This window comes from Petaurus breviceps, unplaced genomic scaffold (assembly GCF_028583685.1).
Source record: "Petaurus breviceps papuanus isolate PSGF00001 unplaced genomic scaffold, PetGlider_PUasm1.0 173, whole genome shotgun sequence".
Taxonomy (NCBI): Eukaryota; Metazoa; Chordata; class Mammalia; order Diprotodontia; family Petauridae; genus Petaurus; species Petaurus breviceps.
The window spans coordinates 29,452,358-29,470,350 of record NW_027185759.1 but is presented as its reverse complement, the minus strand read 5'-3'; the positions used below and the strand labels follow the sequence as shown (position 1 = coordinate 29,470,350).

The 17,993-nt window shown below is 40.8% G+C and overlaps 1 protein-coding gene across 1 annotated transcript in view; it reads right to left on the bottom strand.

The window, feature by feature from the left end:
• Nucleotides 1-17,993, bottom strand: part of LOC138157760 (EGF-like and EMI domain-containing protein 1) — a 697,376-nt gene that overhangs the window by 30,285 nt on the left and 649,098 nt on the right. The window contains exon 18 of the mRNA XM_069083541.1: nt 2,325-2,453. Coding sequence (XP_068939642.1) covers nt 2,325-2,453 — 129 coding nt within the window. The remainder of the gene's footprint in view (nt 1-2,324; nt 2,454-17,993) is intronic.

The following is a 17,993-nucleotide window of genomic DNA, read 5'->3' as shown; positions in this document are numbered from 1 at the left end:
AAAGAAAGAAAGAAAGAAAGAAAGAAAGAAAGAAAGAAAGAAAGAAAAAGAAAAAGAAAGAAAGAAAGAACGAGAGAGAATTTCTGTTTGGTTTAGTGCTTCCTATGTGGCAGGTGTGGGAAATATGAACATAAACAGGTATCACTTCCTTCCCTCTAAGAACTGACAGCCTGTGTGGAGGGAGTGAGAGTGTGAGCAGAGAAGTTAAATATGAAATACAGGACAAAGTCTCTGTTTTCATTAGTACAAGAACTCTTGGTTGAGAAAACTTCCTATACCAAGGCAGACTGACAATTTGTTGGTAATCTATAATCTCTTGAGTTCCCTGGGGCAGAGCGACACTCTCAAATGTGGCCAAACCAGATTAAAATGCAATTGGGAAACATTGAACAAAAGAAATAAAAATGCGGTAGAATGTGGATGATGTTAATATGTGTTTTTTTTTTTACGGCAATCCACATCGTTTAGTGGCCCATTTTCTACTTGAGTTTGATACCACTGACTAGTGTGCTGAGAGGTTAGGAGTGTTGTGGGAGGTCCCAAAACCAGCATGTGTCAGAGGGAGAACCTAAACCCAGGTCTTCTTGGTTCTGGTCGGAAAGTAGGATCAGAATTCAAGTTCCTTGGTTCAACTACTGTGCCATACTAACTTCTTACAAAGTAACTATAACATGATATGCAGAGACGGTATCCCCAAATGTGCTGTGGATAATTCACATAAATGTGCTGGTTATTTTTCAATCCCTTCCATTAAATAAAAATAAATAAAATCCAACATTTATTTCATCATCATCACCATCATCATCGTTATAATTAATATTATTGTTATTATTAAGTATAAGTACTGCAATAGTTGCCAGGATACAAACAACACCAACAAATATGCTTGCTACCACACCAGGCTGTTTTTCTGAAGTAAATACATATCAGGTATGAGAGGAGAACTCTTTCACTGTGGGGCACAAGGAAAAACCTAGTGGGAGTAAAAGTGTCACTTGGCTGAGCATAGAAGGGATATTGAATTACAAGAGGTGGAGGTGAGAAAGGGGAATATTTGAAGCACAGGGTAAAGAGATGAGAGATGGGATGTGTACAGCTTTGTTGCTGAGTCATTTTTCAGTCAAGTCTGACTCATCGTGACCCCATTTGGGGCTTTCTTGGCAGAGATACTGGAGGGATTTGCCATTTCCTTTTCTAGCTCATTTTACAGATGAGGAAACTAAGGCAAATGAAGTTAAATGTCTTGCCCAGGGTCACACAGTTAGCAAGTATCTGAAGTTGGATTGGAACTCGGGTTTTTATGATTCCAGGTCTGGCACTCTGTCCTTGGGTACAGCTAGTGTGCTAATTTGACTGGAATGAAGAGTGTGTAAGAGGGAATGAAGTGTAATAACACAGCTGAGACAGAGGAGAGTCAGATCATAAAGGGTTTTGAACCTTAGAAATGTTGATATTTTATCCTCGGGGTCATAGGGAGCTGTTGAACTGTGGTGATCAGAGAGTGACATGGCTAGTTTGGACTCTAGGAATACCATCTTGGTAGTTTTTTGCAGGATGGATTGCAGAGGGGAGAAGATTGAGTTAGGGAGACCAGTTGGGAAGATCGCAATAGTCTATTACAATAGAGAAGAAATAAGGTTCTGAATTTGTGTGATGGCTTTGTGAATAGAGAGAAAGGGAACAAAGTGAGAGAGGCTGTGGATGAGAACCCACAAACCTTTGCAGCTAGGTCTCCTAAGATCTAGCAAGGCATACTTTTCTTTTGGTGAACTCTTTCCTTGTCCATTCAAAACCCAAACATATTTTTAGGGAAATTGGATCTGTGTGCCCCTGACCACTCACACTTAAGTCAATGGTTGTTCAGTCATCTCAAGTTGAAGTCTCAGAGTTTTTTGGAACTGCTTTCCTTTGAGCTGAGAAATTGTTTTGGGGAAATAGAACTATAAGATCTTGAAAATGAGTTTGAAATTTTGAACCCAAGCAAGCCTGGTTGGGTGGGATCTTGGCCAATTCATTTTCCAATCCTGAGTCTGACCCAGCTCTGTGGGAGTGGGAGGTGCTGGGACCAGAACTCTCTCTTTGGCTGACTTCCACAGACTCCAGCTTTAAATCAAGTTCTGACAAAAGGAATACTCACCCTGAGATTTGGGTCAGTGTGTGTTTGTTTGCACTGCAGTAAATTATCAAATACAATAGCTAGGGCATTGTTTTTTCTGCTAACTGAAACTCCTAAAGACTCTCATTCAGTGTTGGCCTTGGCTAAGGGACTAAGCTGTCCTGGCAAGATGCAGTTAACCCCTCCAGTACCATTTCCAGTGACTTACCCTGACCACAGTTTGTGCCAGTGAAGCCAGGAGGGCAGTCGCAGGTGCCAAGCAGGGGGTCACAATGGCCTCCATTCATGCATTTACACATCTTTTGGCAGTAAGGACCATAAGTGCCGTCTGGGCACCCTGTTGAAAAAAGAGCAAAACCACATGTTACACTGTTTTTGGAAGCCAGACAACATCTCATTTCATGTTCTTGGGCACTCAGTTGCTTAAAGACTCAAAGTGATGGCTCATTGGGTATTTTTGGTCTTGCTCAAGTTACTCCCATTGAGAACCAAATCTCTTTGGTCAGGCAGCTGTCTTAGAGATTTAAGTCAATGTAGTGGGTTTTTATTAAGGACCTACTGTGTGCCAGGCTCTGTGATAGATGCTGGGGATGTGGAGATGTGGCAGGCAGCAATGCCTGTCCTTGAACAGCTTAGATTCTATCAGATATAGGCAGCAAGCTATCCCCCACCCATCCCTCAAACGCTCTCCCTCCTTCCCTCATCTGTTAAATTCTCTAGGTTCTTCCAGGGTACAGCTTAGGTACCAATTTCTATTTGAGACCTTTCCTGTTCTCCCAGATATTCATTATGTCTCTTATAACATTGATTTGTACTGACTTATTTGTGTATATATTATCTCCCAATAAAATGTAAGCTCCTTGAGCACAGGAACTGTTTTTGGTGTAAAATTAAATTGAAGGTAAACCTTCCCCTTCCTCTGTATCCCTCATCACAGTCCTCCTTGCATGCTACACATGGCTTGGTATCTAATCTGGGTTCTTAAGAGTACACCAGCTGGATGGAATCTCTGGTAGGGTCTACCGTATTAGAGTGCCCTTTATATAAGCAGCATTAGACTGTGTTGTTGTCTAAGCACAAGCACAAAGTCAATAGGAATAGAAATAGGTTCATTGATAGTTTACTAACTGCAGCAAGTCCCCAAATTGGTCAACCAAGGGATTATGATCTGTTCCACTGGATGGGACACGAGGCCCAATGAAAGCTCAAATCCTTGAAACGTGTGAGTGCAGGATGCAATAGGCAGGAGAATTTCTCTGATGTTACTCACCAACCCTCTATATGCAAATAAAACTATTTTGTTTAAAACAACAACAAAAACAAAAACAAGAAGGATGGCAGTCCACCAAGGAAACTGTTCTCATTGAAACCTAGAACAAAATAGTTGCCTGGGCATTATATAGGTCCCTGCTGTAATGGTTCAAAGTACTGCAGCCCTTGCTGTAGAGGCCCATAGGGCTTGTTTGGGATAACCAAGTCTTTCTTGACTCATTACTTTGTATTAGAATTGCTATGCAATTCAGGTGCTCTTTTCCATGAATCCTAACTAGATAATGCCATGACTGGCTATAATTGATCATGCTGGAGTGCTTAATTCCCAATGGACTGTTCTTCAATGTTGTAACTTGATTAGTCTAAGAATTGACACTTTTGCCACCTCATATTGTTTACAGTTGGATAAAATTCCTTCACCTGCAGGTCACCATAGACTGGATAGTTCTGAACTGAACCTGGTAATCACCTGCATGATGAATAGGGTAGATAGTGTAGGTGTTACTTTTGCAGGTGAGGAAAATGAGGATCAGAGCGATCAAGCATCTTGGCTAAGGTTACACAGCTTATAAGTGACAACAATGTAAGCTAATCAAGGTTAACAACTGGTGAATCTCTTGAGGTGGCAGGATGCCCTGTAGGAAGAAATTACAGCCACTAACAACTGGGGAATTCCCTGAAGTGGCAGGATGCCCTACACTAAGAAATATAGCCACTCAGGGCAATTATAGGCAATGGAATGCTTGTTAGACAAGAGAGATCAAGGTAGATTGAGGGTGTGAGTAGAAGACATGGTGAGTGGAGACTGGGTTGGGAGACTCTACCCAAGTAAAGAATTCTCTGAGTTGGAGGAGGTAAAATTGATCTTTTATGAACCTTTAAGATGTTTCTGCTGCTGGCACTGTGACTCTACTCATATATCTGTTAGCCTGAAAGAATTTATTGTAAGGTAGGGAATCTGGGTGCTGTCACAGCTAAGATGCCTGTATAGGGCTAAGTGACTGGGGGAAATTCCCTTTCCTGTGATTGGTATTTATACTCCCAATGGGCATATTGGATAAATCTGTGTATCTCCTGCTGGGTTGGTCCAACAGCAAAGAGGAATATTCTTCTGCCTTTTATTCCTAGAAAAATTGGGAGCAGTGAGTTGAAGTTACTTGTGTATCACATAGGATGATGTAGGAAAAGAACTTTGCAAACCTAAAGTGTTATTAAAAGCAGCATCTAGAGCAATGAGATCCAGAACTGTGGTTCTGATCGCTTCTGCTATCCTCTTTCTGATCACTGTAGCAGAAAGGCAAGGCAATTCATCTAATCTGGAGCCGTGTGCATCGGCCCCAGGTGAGCTGATTTAGATTCCCCACACCTGAGAATGTGCTTGGGGAACCTCTCCATCTCCATTCTCCAAGGCTGATGTCTGGAGGAGAAGAGGAGTCAAGGTTTCAACTTGGGTCTTTGGTGACCAAGTCCAGCACTCCTTTAACTGTACTTCTAGAAATGTAATCATGAGACTTCTCGTTATTTCAGTAGGAATCAAGGAGAATTAGGCTGCTTGTTCCGAAACTATCTTTGAAGGTTCTTTTTTTGTGTTCATTCAATGAAGGAGAACAGTGAGGGCATTTGCCATGTACCTCTGACATTCCAATTCCTTCTTTTCATCCACCCAGCCACACTTCCTTTTCTTACACCTTTCCTAAATTTACTTTTTTTTATTTCTAGGTATGCATTTTCTATCATGATGCTAACTCAGTACAAACAAGGGAATCATCAAGTGTTGAGATTCCTTCCCAGCAGTGGAAGTAGCCCTACATTTGTGGGTCTACTTTTTCCTTGTCCCAACATATTTGGAGAGTTCCATCCCTGGTCCAGTGCAGGGGGTTGAGGCATGACTTTCTATTGGATATAGACCACCTATCAAATGACCAGACACCTTCATTAGGGAGCACATCAGCCATTCATCATATCCACAATCTACTTTTCCAACTTTATCACTAATGATTCCCCTTCATACAGCCCTACATTCTAGACGAATCAGATGGCTGGCAATTATCATTTTCTGCTAGAAAAATAGCTTTAGGTTCTATCTGTCCCCCTACTACTCATCTTTCAAAATTCAACTAAAATATCATCTCCTTTGGCTGAGGCGCTGCACATGTTTTCTCCTCCCCAACCCTCTGCCTTCCACTTTCTGTCTATAGATCATCCCTGTTGCACAGCTCTCTCTGCTGTACTCCATAACTGCCAGGGCCCAGGCACACTGCAGAAATGGTTTCCTCACTTTTTTCTGGCTCAAATTATTCTATACTAAAAACCAGGAAAAATGTCTCCATGATTTTGGTTTTTGCTATTCAGTTGTTTTTCAATCTTTGAGATCCAATTTGGGGTTTTCTTGGCAGAGATACTGGAGTGGTTTTCCATTTTGTTCTTCAGTTCATTTTACAGATAAGGAAGCTGAGGCAAACAGAGTTAAATGACTTGTCTGGGGTTACACAGCTAGTAAGTGTTTGAGACCAGATTGGAACTCAAGAAGATGAACCTTCCTGACTTCAGGTTTAGTACTCTATCCACTGTGCCACCTGGACACCTCTTCAGCAGTGACTGACTTCAGTCAGTGGAAACTGACTTCTCACTTGTGTGTGCAGAGTTCACTGTATTATAAAAGTATTATTTAAAGGAGGAAAATGAACCCTCGAATGAAGAAGCATTACTCTCTATGTCCTCAGAGATCTAAATATGATAGGCTCCTGTTAAGTATTGTCTTTACCCTCTGTTGTTACAAGTGAGTATAGTCCTCTCCTCCCCTGCCCTCCCCTCCTCTCCCCTCCCTTACCCTCTCCTCCCCCCCCCTCGCCTCGCCTCGCCTCTCATTTTCAACAGTTACCATTCTCCCTCTACACCCATTTGCCTCATTACATACCTAGTGGTTTCTACAATTCTCCTAAATGAAGGATTTTAACTATTTTAATATCGTGAACCCCCTTGGCAGTGTAGTGAAATCTATGGACCCCTTCTCTAAATTATGTATTTAAATGCAAGATACTTAGAATTACAAAGGAAACTAATACATTAAAATAACAGCTATCAAACTATTTTTAAAGTTTTTTTTTTTTAAAAAGAGCTTCCCTATATATAGGAATTTCTTAACCTTCTTCTGTGTTACACAACCTTTGGGTGGTTTTGAGAAACATATGAACCAACCCCTTCTTTCAACTCTATGTTTATGAATGCATAAAATAAAATTCATAGCATTAAAAAGGAAACAAATTCTATTGAAACATAGTTGTCATAATGGTAAAAAAGAAAAAGGCAAGGTAAGAACCCCTATTCTAAATCAGGCTTCTTACTATCTTATAAGTCTCAGGAAGAAAAATAAGCCTGGACTTGTGGTGGGGAGGGAGAGGAGAAAGGTAAATCCCAATCATCCTATAGATCGTCTGGGGCAGTTCCCATCTTTATTCAATCCTGTGATTTTGATTCTCTCCCTGAATTACAGACTTTATTTACAGGTGCAAACACAATGCTCCTTTCTTTCTCCTCTTCCCTAAGACTGTTCCCCCTTCAACTCCTGACAATTATGGATAAAGAAAGCTCAGTATGAGACAGAATTCTATAAGTTAAAGACATTTTTTTTCTTCCTATGGCTATTGGATTATTTTGTGCCATAAAAGAAAAACAAATCACTTCCCAACCTGTTTCCCATTTCCTACCTCCATAAGATATCAGCACTCCATTGTAACTTACCCATGGTCCCCAGCTTCCTTTAGTTCTCAATAGCTTTCTGACAGCATATTTACATAACATATCCCTACTTACAGAGATTTTCCTCAGATTCTTTCTTTTCCATCTTAAGTATCAAAATGGATTATTTCAAAAGACAGACCCACTTTTCTTATTAGTATTCTCTTGCTATCATTAGAAAGTACTTCCTTGGATCCCAATCAACGTTGACATACTTTTTCTTGGGCAGTGATACCTTCTCTTATGATTTAGTTCCAATGACAGCAGCTAATCCTCCCCTTCCTCCTCCTCCTCTTCCTCCTCCTCTTCTTCCTCCTTTTCCTCCTTCTCTCCCCCTTCTCTTACTTCTCCTTTTCATTCTCCCCCCTTATTAAATCAAATAAATCTTTATAGATGTTTGTTGACTGCCAGGCAATGTGTCAGGTGCTGGGAATACAAAGACAAAAATCAGGATGTTCATCAATACCTTATATTCTACCTAGGGTCGGTGGGAGATATGGGTACAGCTAAATTAATACAGAATATACCCGAAGCAAATATTGGGTGATTTAAGGGTCAGGTGGGATTATAACATAAGGGAAGTCCCTCTGTAGTATCTGAGATGAGTCTTGAAGTTAACTTGGGATTCCTAGAAACAGAGGTGTGAGGGAGAGCATTCTGTGTTCAAAGTCACAGAGCCAGGAGATGGAATGTCGCATTCAGGGATCATGAAATAGACCAAATTGGCTACAGCATAGACAAGATGTTCAAGTATTCGATCCTAACTCGATGGGCTAATTTTATGCATAAAGAAATGGAAGTCCCAAAAGTTGAGGGGGGGATTTGTTCAAGGTCACACAGCTTGTGAACGGGGAAATCCGGCATTTGACCCGATGGCACTCTCGCACTCTGGTCAGAGTGTAGCTGGAGTGGAGATTCAATGGTTCAAGTGGAAATACAATGGCCAATAGTAGCAAACATCCCTGTATTTCACCGGCAAGATACACACACTGCTTGTACATATGTGCTGTCACATGTGCTGAACAATTTTTCTACACCAGTGCAATGTTAAACTGTGAGCTAATGCTGACCCCTTCAAGCAAAGTGTAATTTCAGCTTGATTGCCCATATCCCATGAAGTAATGTTAATGACTTTCTGATTGGTGCTATGTGCAAATCTCTATATATCCAACATAACATTTAGGAATTTGAAGTTCTATGGGACTCATGATATTTAAACGCTCAAAGACCATCTACAAAATTTAGAGGATCATAGGATTAGAGATTTTGAATTGAAAGTTAAAAGTCATCAAATCCAGCCTCCACCCCCTCCAACTCATGATCCTTTAAACTATCCAAATGACATCTTTGTCTATTTTAACTTTGAAGCTAAAGATGATGAAATTTCCCAGCATAATTTTTGCTTAAAAAAACATATATTGATGAACTTACTTTATGGTGAGATATATTTCTTATTTCTTAAGTTATTATGAAGTAAAATCAATCATTTCCTAATGGCTCCACACACACACACACACACACACACACACACTCCTCCTTTGTAGGAGAAAAAAACCATCAAGCAAAAACAAACTGACAAGTCAACCATGGCTGACATTGTATGCCACATTCAAACCCACAGTTCACCACCTCTCAAAGGAGAGCAGAGAAATAGGTTTCATCATAAGTTCTCTGGAATCACTATCCCACATAGCATTTTTCCACATGCATGTATATGAGCATGCACATGTGTATTCATATGTAAAGAGAAGTAACTTTTAAGTCTCAAACCTAATGAGCTTTTTGTAATTAAAGCTCTAAAGCCAGTAAAACTAAACTACTTTTTGAAAGGCAGCCAGTGCATCGGGACTGGAGTCAAGAAGTCTCAGTTCAAATCTGGCCTCAGATGCTAGCTGAGTGTACTTGGGTAAATCACTTAACCTTGTTCTGCCTCAGTTTCCTCAACTGTAAAGTAGGAATAATAATGACACCTACCCGCAGAGTGGTTGTGAGGGTGGGGTGCTTAGCACAGTGCTTGGTCCATAGTAGGTGCCAGTGTTATCAGTACTGTCAGTCATGCATATACCATTTGTTAAAATGACATCAGTTATAATCATCAACTTATCTCAAGTTTATGTTTCACAGCATCCAATGTACTTTTCTCACAATAATCCTATCAAAAAGGTAGGACAAGTAATATTATTTTCTAGTGAGGAAACTGAGGCTGAGAGGTTTGATGACTTAGGATCATGGCTGTCAGGGCTCTCAGAAGGCGACTAGTCCAACTCTCTCATTTCACTAATCATAAAATGGAGACCCAGAGAGGGTCAGTGATTTACCAAAGTCTTGTAGATAATGGAGCCAGGATTCCAATGCAGGATTCTGAAAGTAAGCCCAGTGCCCTTTCTAGGACACCCAGATGCCTTGTGAATATCTGCTCACTTCCTAGCTGTATTTATCTGTATCTATGGTGATCGTGGCTTCCTTTGCCACTCACCAATCCCCAAGGAAAGTTTTTTTTTTAAATTCACAAGCCTGCTTTGCTCTATAACTTTGGAAATGTGTGAAAGTTGACTCTTGGAAAGGCATACGATGCATCCCTTGTCCACATGTCCTCAAACTTTAACAAGGAAGTCCACACCCAGCACGTAATGATTCTATTTGGCTGGTTTGGGAGTGAAGTTTTACTCTTCCCTCCCTATTTTCTTGAGCTGCATTTGGGTCATTCCTTGGCTTCTGCTCTGGCCTTCACTATTATTTCCACTCCCCAGTGGAAATTAATCTTTTCTCTCTGGCAGAGGATGTCCCATTGTTTTCCATTAAAACCCCACGAGGATCCTGCCCCTTAGTGCACCTCAAAACCTGGAAGGACAATCTGTGAACAAGCAAAAGTGATTGACTCCATTTATTCCTCCACCTCCCCAACTATGCACCTTAGGAGTTTGAATCCACTTACCCCCTCCCAGTAGAGTCCCTAGCTTCCTTCAAGGTTCAACTCAAGTATCCCTTTTTACAGGAAATTTTTCCGGACCCCTGTAATTTTAAGTACCCAACACATCTTCCTCCCTTAATTGTGATGTATAAACTTGTCTGTTTGAATGTTGGAACAGGGGTGTGTCAGACCCAGTTCAAAAAGGCTCCGGAGAGATGATTATTTAAATTTTACACCTCAGAAATTAGCACCTGCCCCAAATCAGGGCTTCATGGATTGTTTTGTTGATTATGTAGGTAAGAAAGTGATGAAGAAAGTGTTACTACAGATTAAACTGAGTGTATCATGCCTACCTTTTCCCCCAGAGTGCCAGCTGTTAAACTGACACCCTTGATTTGTAGTCGGCTGTCTCCATCCAATAAAATAGAAGTTCCTTGTGAAGAGATACTACTTTCCCTTCTGCTTTTGTACATTTAGTGCCAAGGGATATGTCCTCTATGTGGACGGTGCTTAATGGATACTTTAGGGTTTAGCTGTTTTGTATAATTCGGTAAGTTGGAGAGGATAGGACAGTAGGTGACCATATTTTGTGCATACAGCAAGTGTCTGTCAGTATTTCTTTTGATGCAGCAGAGATTTGATCTTCTGATGACCCACGTAAATGGGAGACTTTCTAATCTGTTGTACTTTGTTTCCTAAAATCGCCCAACACTTAGAATTGGAAGGAACCTTAGAGGCCATTTCTTCCAACCTTGTTGTACAGACAAGGAAACTGAGACCTGTATAACTTAGTGATTTGCCCGAGATCATGTAGGTCATAAGATAGTGGAGGAAGAAAAGCCACATTCTCCAGAACTTGTCTCCAGCATGCCATTTCAGCTCACTTTCCTCATCTATAAAAATGAGGGAACTAGATTAGATAATGTACAAAGAGACATCCAGCTTTCAATCTATTATCCTACCCTGAGGTTTATAGTTAGGAGAGAGACAGAGACAGAGAGAGACAGAGAGACAGAGAGAGAGACAGAGAGACAGAGACAGAGAGACAGAGACACAGAGAGACAGAAAGAGAAAAGAGAAATAGAGAGAGAGAGAAAGAGGAAAAAGAAGAGAGAAAAAGAAAGAAGAGAGAGAGAGAGAGAGAGAGAGAGAGAGAGAGAGAGAGAATCTCTATACTTAAGTTAGTAAGACTTGGCCCATCCAAACTTTGTTTACTGTGAGTGGCACTGCTAGCAGCCAGATTTTCCTTCATTTCCTGATCCCTTCTTCCTGGCACTGGGTGGTTATTCCATGACCAGTGTTTTCTGAGCCCTTCTATACCATGTGGGGGGCTTGCTTAGGAATAGTGTCAGTTGAATTGTCTAGTTTCTGAAGCACTCAATGACTCACAACCCTCTAGAAGAAGAAAGTCCCCATGAAGGCTGAGTACCCCAGGTTGTGGAAGTGGAAGGTGCCTAGGCTCTGTGGTCACTTCAGAACCTCTCCCTGCTCTGAAAGCTCATAGCTGGAAGGTCTCAAGCCATCAGGCAGCTGGGTCTTTGCCTTCTGCTCTCCACACGTCGGGCCCAAAGCTGCCCATCCTTTGAGTTATGGACACGTGGCGGGTCTCTTCCTGCCAGCTCCTCTGCTTCCTCTGAGCTCTGCCAAGAGAAAATGTGGAGCCTATGCTCCAGAGTTGAGAACATGAAAGCCCGGCTGCTCTTGGCTTGCTGGAGCCTCTGCTTCAGAGCCAGCTACACCTTTTATGGAGATTTTCTTGAACCCCTTTTCACAGTCCTGTAATTAGAAGAGATGCTGCCAAGATGCTTTTCCAGCAGCATCCAATCACATGTTGACTGGGCTGGAGCCAATTTGACTTCTTAGGGAGCCGCTCCCTAAATCAAGCCTCAATTTTACAAGAAAAGGGAAATAAAAAAAAAAAGAAAATCCTTCAACCTAAAGTAGTTTGCCTTCTGCAAAAGGGAGCATTTCATAGCTAAAGCAAACCCAAGGGTCCATTTTATTGATTGTTTTGTTGTTGTTCAGTCCCCCCCTTTTTTGGGGGGGAGTGATAGGCTCTTGGCAGAGATTGGAGTGGTTTGCCATTTTCTTATCCAGCTCATTTTTACAGATGAGAAAACAGAGGCAAAAAGGATTAAGTGACTTGCCCAGGGTCACACAGCTAATGTGTTTGAGTTCAAATATGAACTCAGGTCTTCCTGACTCCAGGTCCTGAGCCCTATACACTATGGTGCCACCCGGCTGTTAATTTTTATCAAACTGTACTGCAAAGAAAGAATTCTGATGACCACAGTGAGAACTGAATGGGTGAAAGTTACATTCCATCTGCTGATACAATGATGGTCAATAGCTGTTGCTGACAAAATAAAGAAACCAAAATCAGATTAGATCCTTGATTACAGTAACTGGCATTTTGATGGTGTTTTAATGCTGATAAAATGCTTTGTGTGATCTCCTGTGACAAGCAGAGGAAAAATGGCTGGTTTCAGAGTCAGAGGGTCTGGGTTTGAGTCTTGACTCTCGCCAGTTGACCTCTCTGGGTCTCAGTTTCCTCATCTGTAAAATGTGGGCGTTGGATCAGATGGTCTCCTATCAGTCCTATGACCTATGACCGTGTGATCATTGGAGCCTCATGAGATAAGTAGTGCAAGTATAATCATACTCACTTCACAGATGATCAAGTGGAAGTGGTCAGAGATTAAGTAACTTGTCCAGAGTCACACAGCTAAGAGTCCGAGGCAGGTTTTGAACTCCGTCTTCTTGACTCTCCTAAAGCACGCTTCCTCTCAATCAGACATTTTGACTTACAACAATAACAGGGTCTATGGGAGCTCATTTAGGTAAAAATCATTTTCTTGATACTTTGTCTTTACATCACAGTTACTTCCCAGCATTTCTTCTATATTGAAACTGTTGTTGTTCAATCATTTAAAGTCATATCCCACTCTTTATGACCCCATTTGGGGTTTTATTGGCAAAGATACTTGGGGTAGGGGTCATTTCCTTCTCTGGCTCATTTGACATATTAAGAAACTGAGGCAAGCAGGGTTAAGTGTCTTGCCCAGGGTCACAAAACTATTAAGTGTTTGAGGCTGAATTTGAACATAGGAAGATTATGAGCCTTCCTGATTCCAGGCTCATCACTATCCAATGCATCCATCTAGCTGACCTATGTTGAAACTAACTTTGTGACAAAAACAAATTAAGTAAAGCATCGAATACACCATATCTCTTAATGTAGGCTGTATTCTATTGGAGTAGTCTCCACTTCTCTGCTGTTTCATTGTCTGTCCTCTGAGACTTTCAATTTTTGGTTGGGAAGAGATATTCATTTGAATCTTTTTCATACTTCAAAATCGTGATTTAGGAAAAGGATGGGATCCATTTCTGTTCATTAGAACTTTATAATTCTTCAATGTACATTGAGCACCGAGCAGTGTTTGGCAAAGAATAGGTGTCTTATAAATGCTTGCTGAATTGAATTATCTGTTGGGCATATGTCAGAGAGAATTAAGAACTATGGATTGAATATATGCCTGTGTTGGAGTGGGCCTTTTGGAGGGAGGGGCGTGGAGGAGAGGAACATAGGAAGAAGAGTCCCAAAGGCATGCAGAGTCTGTAGTAAAACTAACATCAATGTTGAGATACTTAAAAAATGACCTGCACAGACCAGTGTTGGAGTTCAATGCATGATCTGCAGAAGCAAAGGAAAGCAGATTTTGCCAAATGGAAGGGAAAAGAATGTAGCCAAGGGAGCCAAAGCTATTTTATTCTTAAGCATACAAAAGAGTATTATAAATAATTGAAAGTTTAGAAATTAAGTATCTGACTGAGCCTTTTAAAATGTCTTTGGGGATTTTTTTTAATCACACATTCCTCTATCACAAGTTTCAATGCTCCTGATAGCCTAACACATGAATGTAAGTCTTTGGGAACTAGGGACTCATCTTTATTTTATTAGGTATCATTGAGCCAATTGGCAGCTTGTCTTCTGAGCTAGTCACCATCTTCAATCCAGAATAACAATTTGTTTAATTTGATTGTTCCTAAGCAGAGTCTGTAATTGACTTTATGAATCATTTTAGATTTACTGCTTGCTGCAGTATATTAGTTTATAATAGCAATTTGTCTTTTCCTCTTTACTTTCCTCTCGCCCTCCTTCCCTTTCTCTCCCTCTTTCTTCTCTTTCCTCCCTCTTTTCTTCTCTCTCCTCTTTATTTCTCTTTGTTTCTCTCTCTCTCTTTACTTGCTCTCCCTGTCTTCTTTCTGTCCATCTCTCTGTATAGTTCTCTATCTTTTCACTCTCCATTCCTCTCTTCTCTTTCCATTTTTGCTTTTTTTTCTTTCTCCTCTCTCAATTTATTTCTCTTTTCTCTTTCTATCCCCTCTATCAGTCTTTTTCTTTCATATTTGTAGTGAAAAAATACAATATTCATAATAGAAGAATGTCACACAAGAAAAATATGGAGCTGCAGAGAGAAGGTACATAACAATAAAAATTATCTCACTTTGAAATGGAATAAAAAAATGAGTGGGTACCATTATTTGGATGTTAGCCTCCTTAGAAAGGATCTGGGCTCTCTGTGTCTCCTTACTGAATAAATTGCAGCCCAGGAAAACCCTGGTTAAAAGCATGCTTGTTTCCATAGCAGCTGGGCAGGACTGGGTGACATTGTTTATTCTCTGCCCAGCACTGACATACCTGGTTATGGGCCTTACCACATGTGCCTAGTGGCCAAACTAAGGGAAGAGGAAATGTAAACCCAATGAATTAAATTTGTCTTTGTAAATACAGCACGCACCATGAGAGCAGGGGGGAAATTTATTAAATAAGACCATTGCCTACAGAAGTGTGCTGCCCTCTGGGACATCAGTTTCATTAAATTTACTTGGGGATTAGTTCGCCATTTGATTTTGTTTGGTTCAGTCCATTTGTGACCAACTGTGAAGGGCGGGCTTCAATTTTCTTATCATTGAAGGAAACCATAGGGTGATGTCAGGTAAAATCAACTAAAATCATCGTATAATCCATGGGGGACTGTCCATCGAGAGAGTGAGGTTTTCATGATGCCACTGGCTAAAGCCTCCCAGGCTGTTCCAGTCTACACACACATGAACATGGACTGAATTTTTGTCATTTGTCAGTCATTCTGTTGGGTTAATTCCCCCTGCCCCATCAGTATCAGTTACAATTTCCAGTGCAATGCCTGTATAATAGTATGCCACTTTGCTAACAAACACTCTATGAATTCTACTATATATATATATATATATATATATATATATATATATATATATGCATATATATACACACACACACACATATACACACACACATAAATTCTACAATAAAAAAGATTGTGGGGGAAATTTTTTTGATGAAAAATCTAATTCTTGCTATCCTCCTTCAATTGCGTTAGTATGTGTGTGTATACACACCTTAGATTTATCTCCTGCCTATGCCCCTTATTATCAGTATGTCCTTGGGTGAATTAGTAACTGTAATGGGAATGCAAATTTGGAAGATCTTCCCTGCCCCTAGGCTAAAATGCACCTGAAGCCTGGGGAGGGAGGCTTGTTTTTCAGTAGATACTTCTTGATTGGCCAGTGAGTCAATAAGGTTGACATTCTCTGAGCCAGGAGAAGGGTATGGATGTAATGGTTAGACAGTTTGGAAAGCTGTCTACTTGATCTGTTAATGTCTTGATAATTCTGTCTGTATATTTTGAAGTTCGGGGGCCTGACCTTTCTCCCCTGAACAAGGTAAACGATATATGGTCTGACTGATTAAAGTAAGCTTGTTAACCCATTTTGAGTTGCTTTCCTTTATCAAAGCAGATCCAAGAACCTGTATGGGCAGACACCCTGGGGAAGCCGGGGTGCTTGCTGCTACACTAACCTAGTAATTTTTACTAATTTTTAGTTAGTTTTACTAACCTATCCTCAGTTTTTGAATATGTAAAGTGAAGAGATTTGACAAGATTGACCCTTAAAGCCCATTCTAGTTCAACAGCAATAATCATATGATGCCATGACCTACTTGACTTTGGGGAAATCACTTCACTTCCCTAACTTTGGAGTACAAATGTGATACAAAGGGCAAGGATTTCTCTTTGACTTAATAGGGAGAGACACAAGTTCCAACCCCAAAGAAAGAATCAGCATCTTTAGACACTAAATCACTCCTCTGGTCCTTTGTGAGGCATTAGAATACAAGTCTTTCAGAATAGGAAGGTCCTGAGGGTGAGGGTGGAGTCAAGATTGTGGAGTAGAGAAAACACTCAGCTGAGCTCTCCCAACATCCCCTTCAGACCATTCTAAAATAAAGTCTCCAATATAATTCTGGAGGGGCAGAGCTAACAAAAAGCTAGAGTGAGGCATCCTTCCAGCCCAAGACAGCATAAGGACATTGGAAAGAGAGATCTGTGGTGAGGGGGAGGAGGCTGGCCTGGAGCCACATGAATGAAACATCAGTGGTGGGACCAAAAGGAGGTGATAGAAGTGACAGCAGTTTGGGGGAATCTCAAAACTGGTCACTGGTCAGAAGGATTACAGAGAACGCCTATGTTAGCACCAGAAACAGGACAAGATGCTGTTTGACAACTCCATTGCTTATGCCTACTTCTAGGTCATAGTTCAAGAGCATGTTTAGTCACAAGGGGGCAGAAGCCCTTAGGGACAGCATCACTTCTTTTTTAATTTTTTTTTAAGCAATTAGTGTTAAGTAACTTGCTCAAGGTTACACAACCAGGTGTTTCTGGGTGGATGCTAAGTATCTGAGCCTGGACTCGATCCCAGGTCATCTCGACTCTGGGGCCAGTGCTCTTATTCGCTGTGCTACCTGGCCGCCCCCAAGAGCATCACTTCTGGTCTCAAGGGTTCAGGGACCTGGGGAACAGTATCATTGACAATTACAAGGGAGGAAGGAACCTAAGGAGCATTATCAATTACAATCCCCATAGAGCAGGGGCACTTCCTGGGTAAGGAACAGAGTAGTGACTAAGAGAGCAGGGACTAAATATATTCCCAGATCATACCACCTTGAAAGCACCCAGAACTCCTAACACAGCAAAAACAAACAAACAAAACAAAACAAAAAACACCAAACAAACAAACTAGGTGAAATAATGAACAACTTCAGCAAAGTTGCAGGATATAAATGAAACCACATAAATCGTCAGAATTTCTAATATACCATCAACAAAACCCAGTACCAAAGGATAGAGCAATCCCATTTAAAAGAAATGCAGACAACATGAAATACTTGGGAGTCTACTGGCCAAGACAAATCCAGGGACTATATTAACATAATCACAACACACTTTTCACACAAATAAATACACATTAACCAACTTGAGGAATATCAATTGCTTGTGGGTAGGCCAAACCAATATAATAAATGACAATTCTTCCTGTTAATTTATTTATTCAGTTCCATGCTAATAAAAGTACCAAAGAATTATTTTGTAGAGCTAGGAAAAAAACACAACAAAATTCATTTGGAAGAACAAAAGGTCAAGGGAATATCAAGGGAATCAGTAAAAAAAATGTGAAGGTAACTAACTAGCAGTACCAGATGTTAAGCTCTATTTTTGAAGTGGCAATCATCAAAAAAAAATCTGGTACTGGTCAAAAAATAGAGTGGAGGATCAGTGAAATAGATTAGGTACACAATACAGTGCAATAAATGAGCATAGCAACCTAGTGCATGATTGTAATAGAAATGCAAATTTAAAGATCTTCCCTGCCCTTAGGCCCTTTGATAGACTTAAGAGACTCTGAGAACCTTCCTTGGTTTGAAAATATACTCTTCCTCCTAATAAGCTGAATGTGGTCACATGGAGCCTGTGGCAGGAGGCTTGGTTTTCAGGAATGCCCACGCCTTGATGCTGTGTGTTTGGGCAGTGGGTCAAGGTTACATTCTCTGACCCAGGAGAAGGCTATATAATCCCTGAT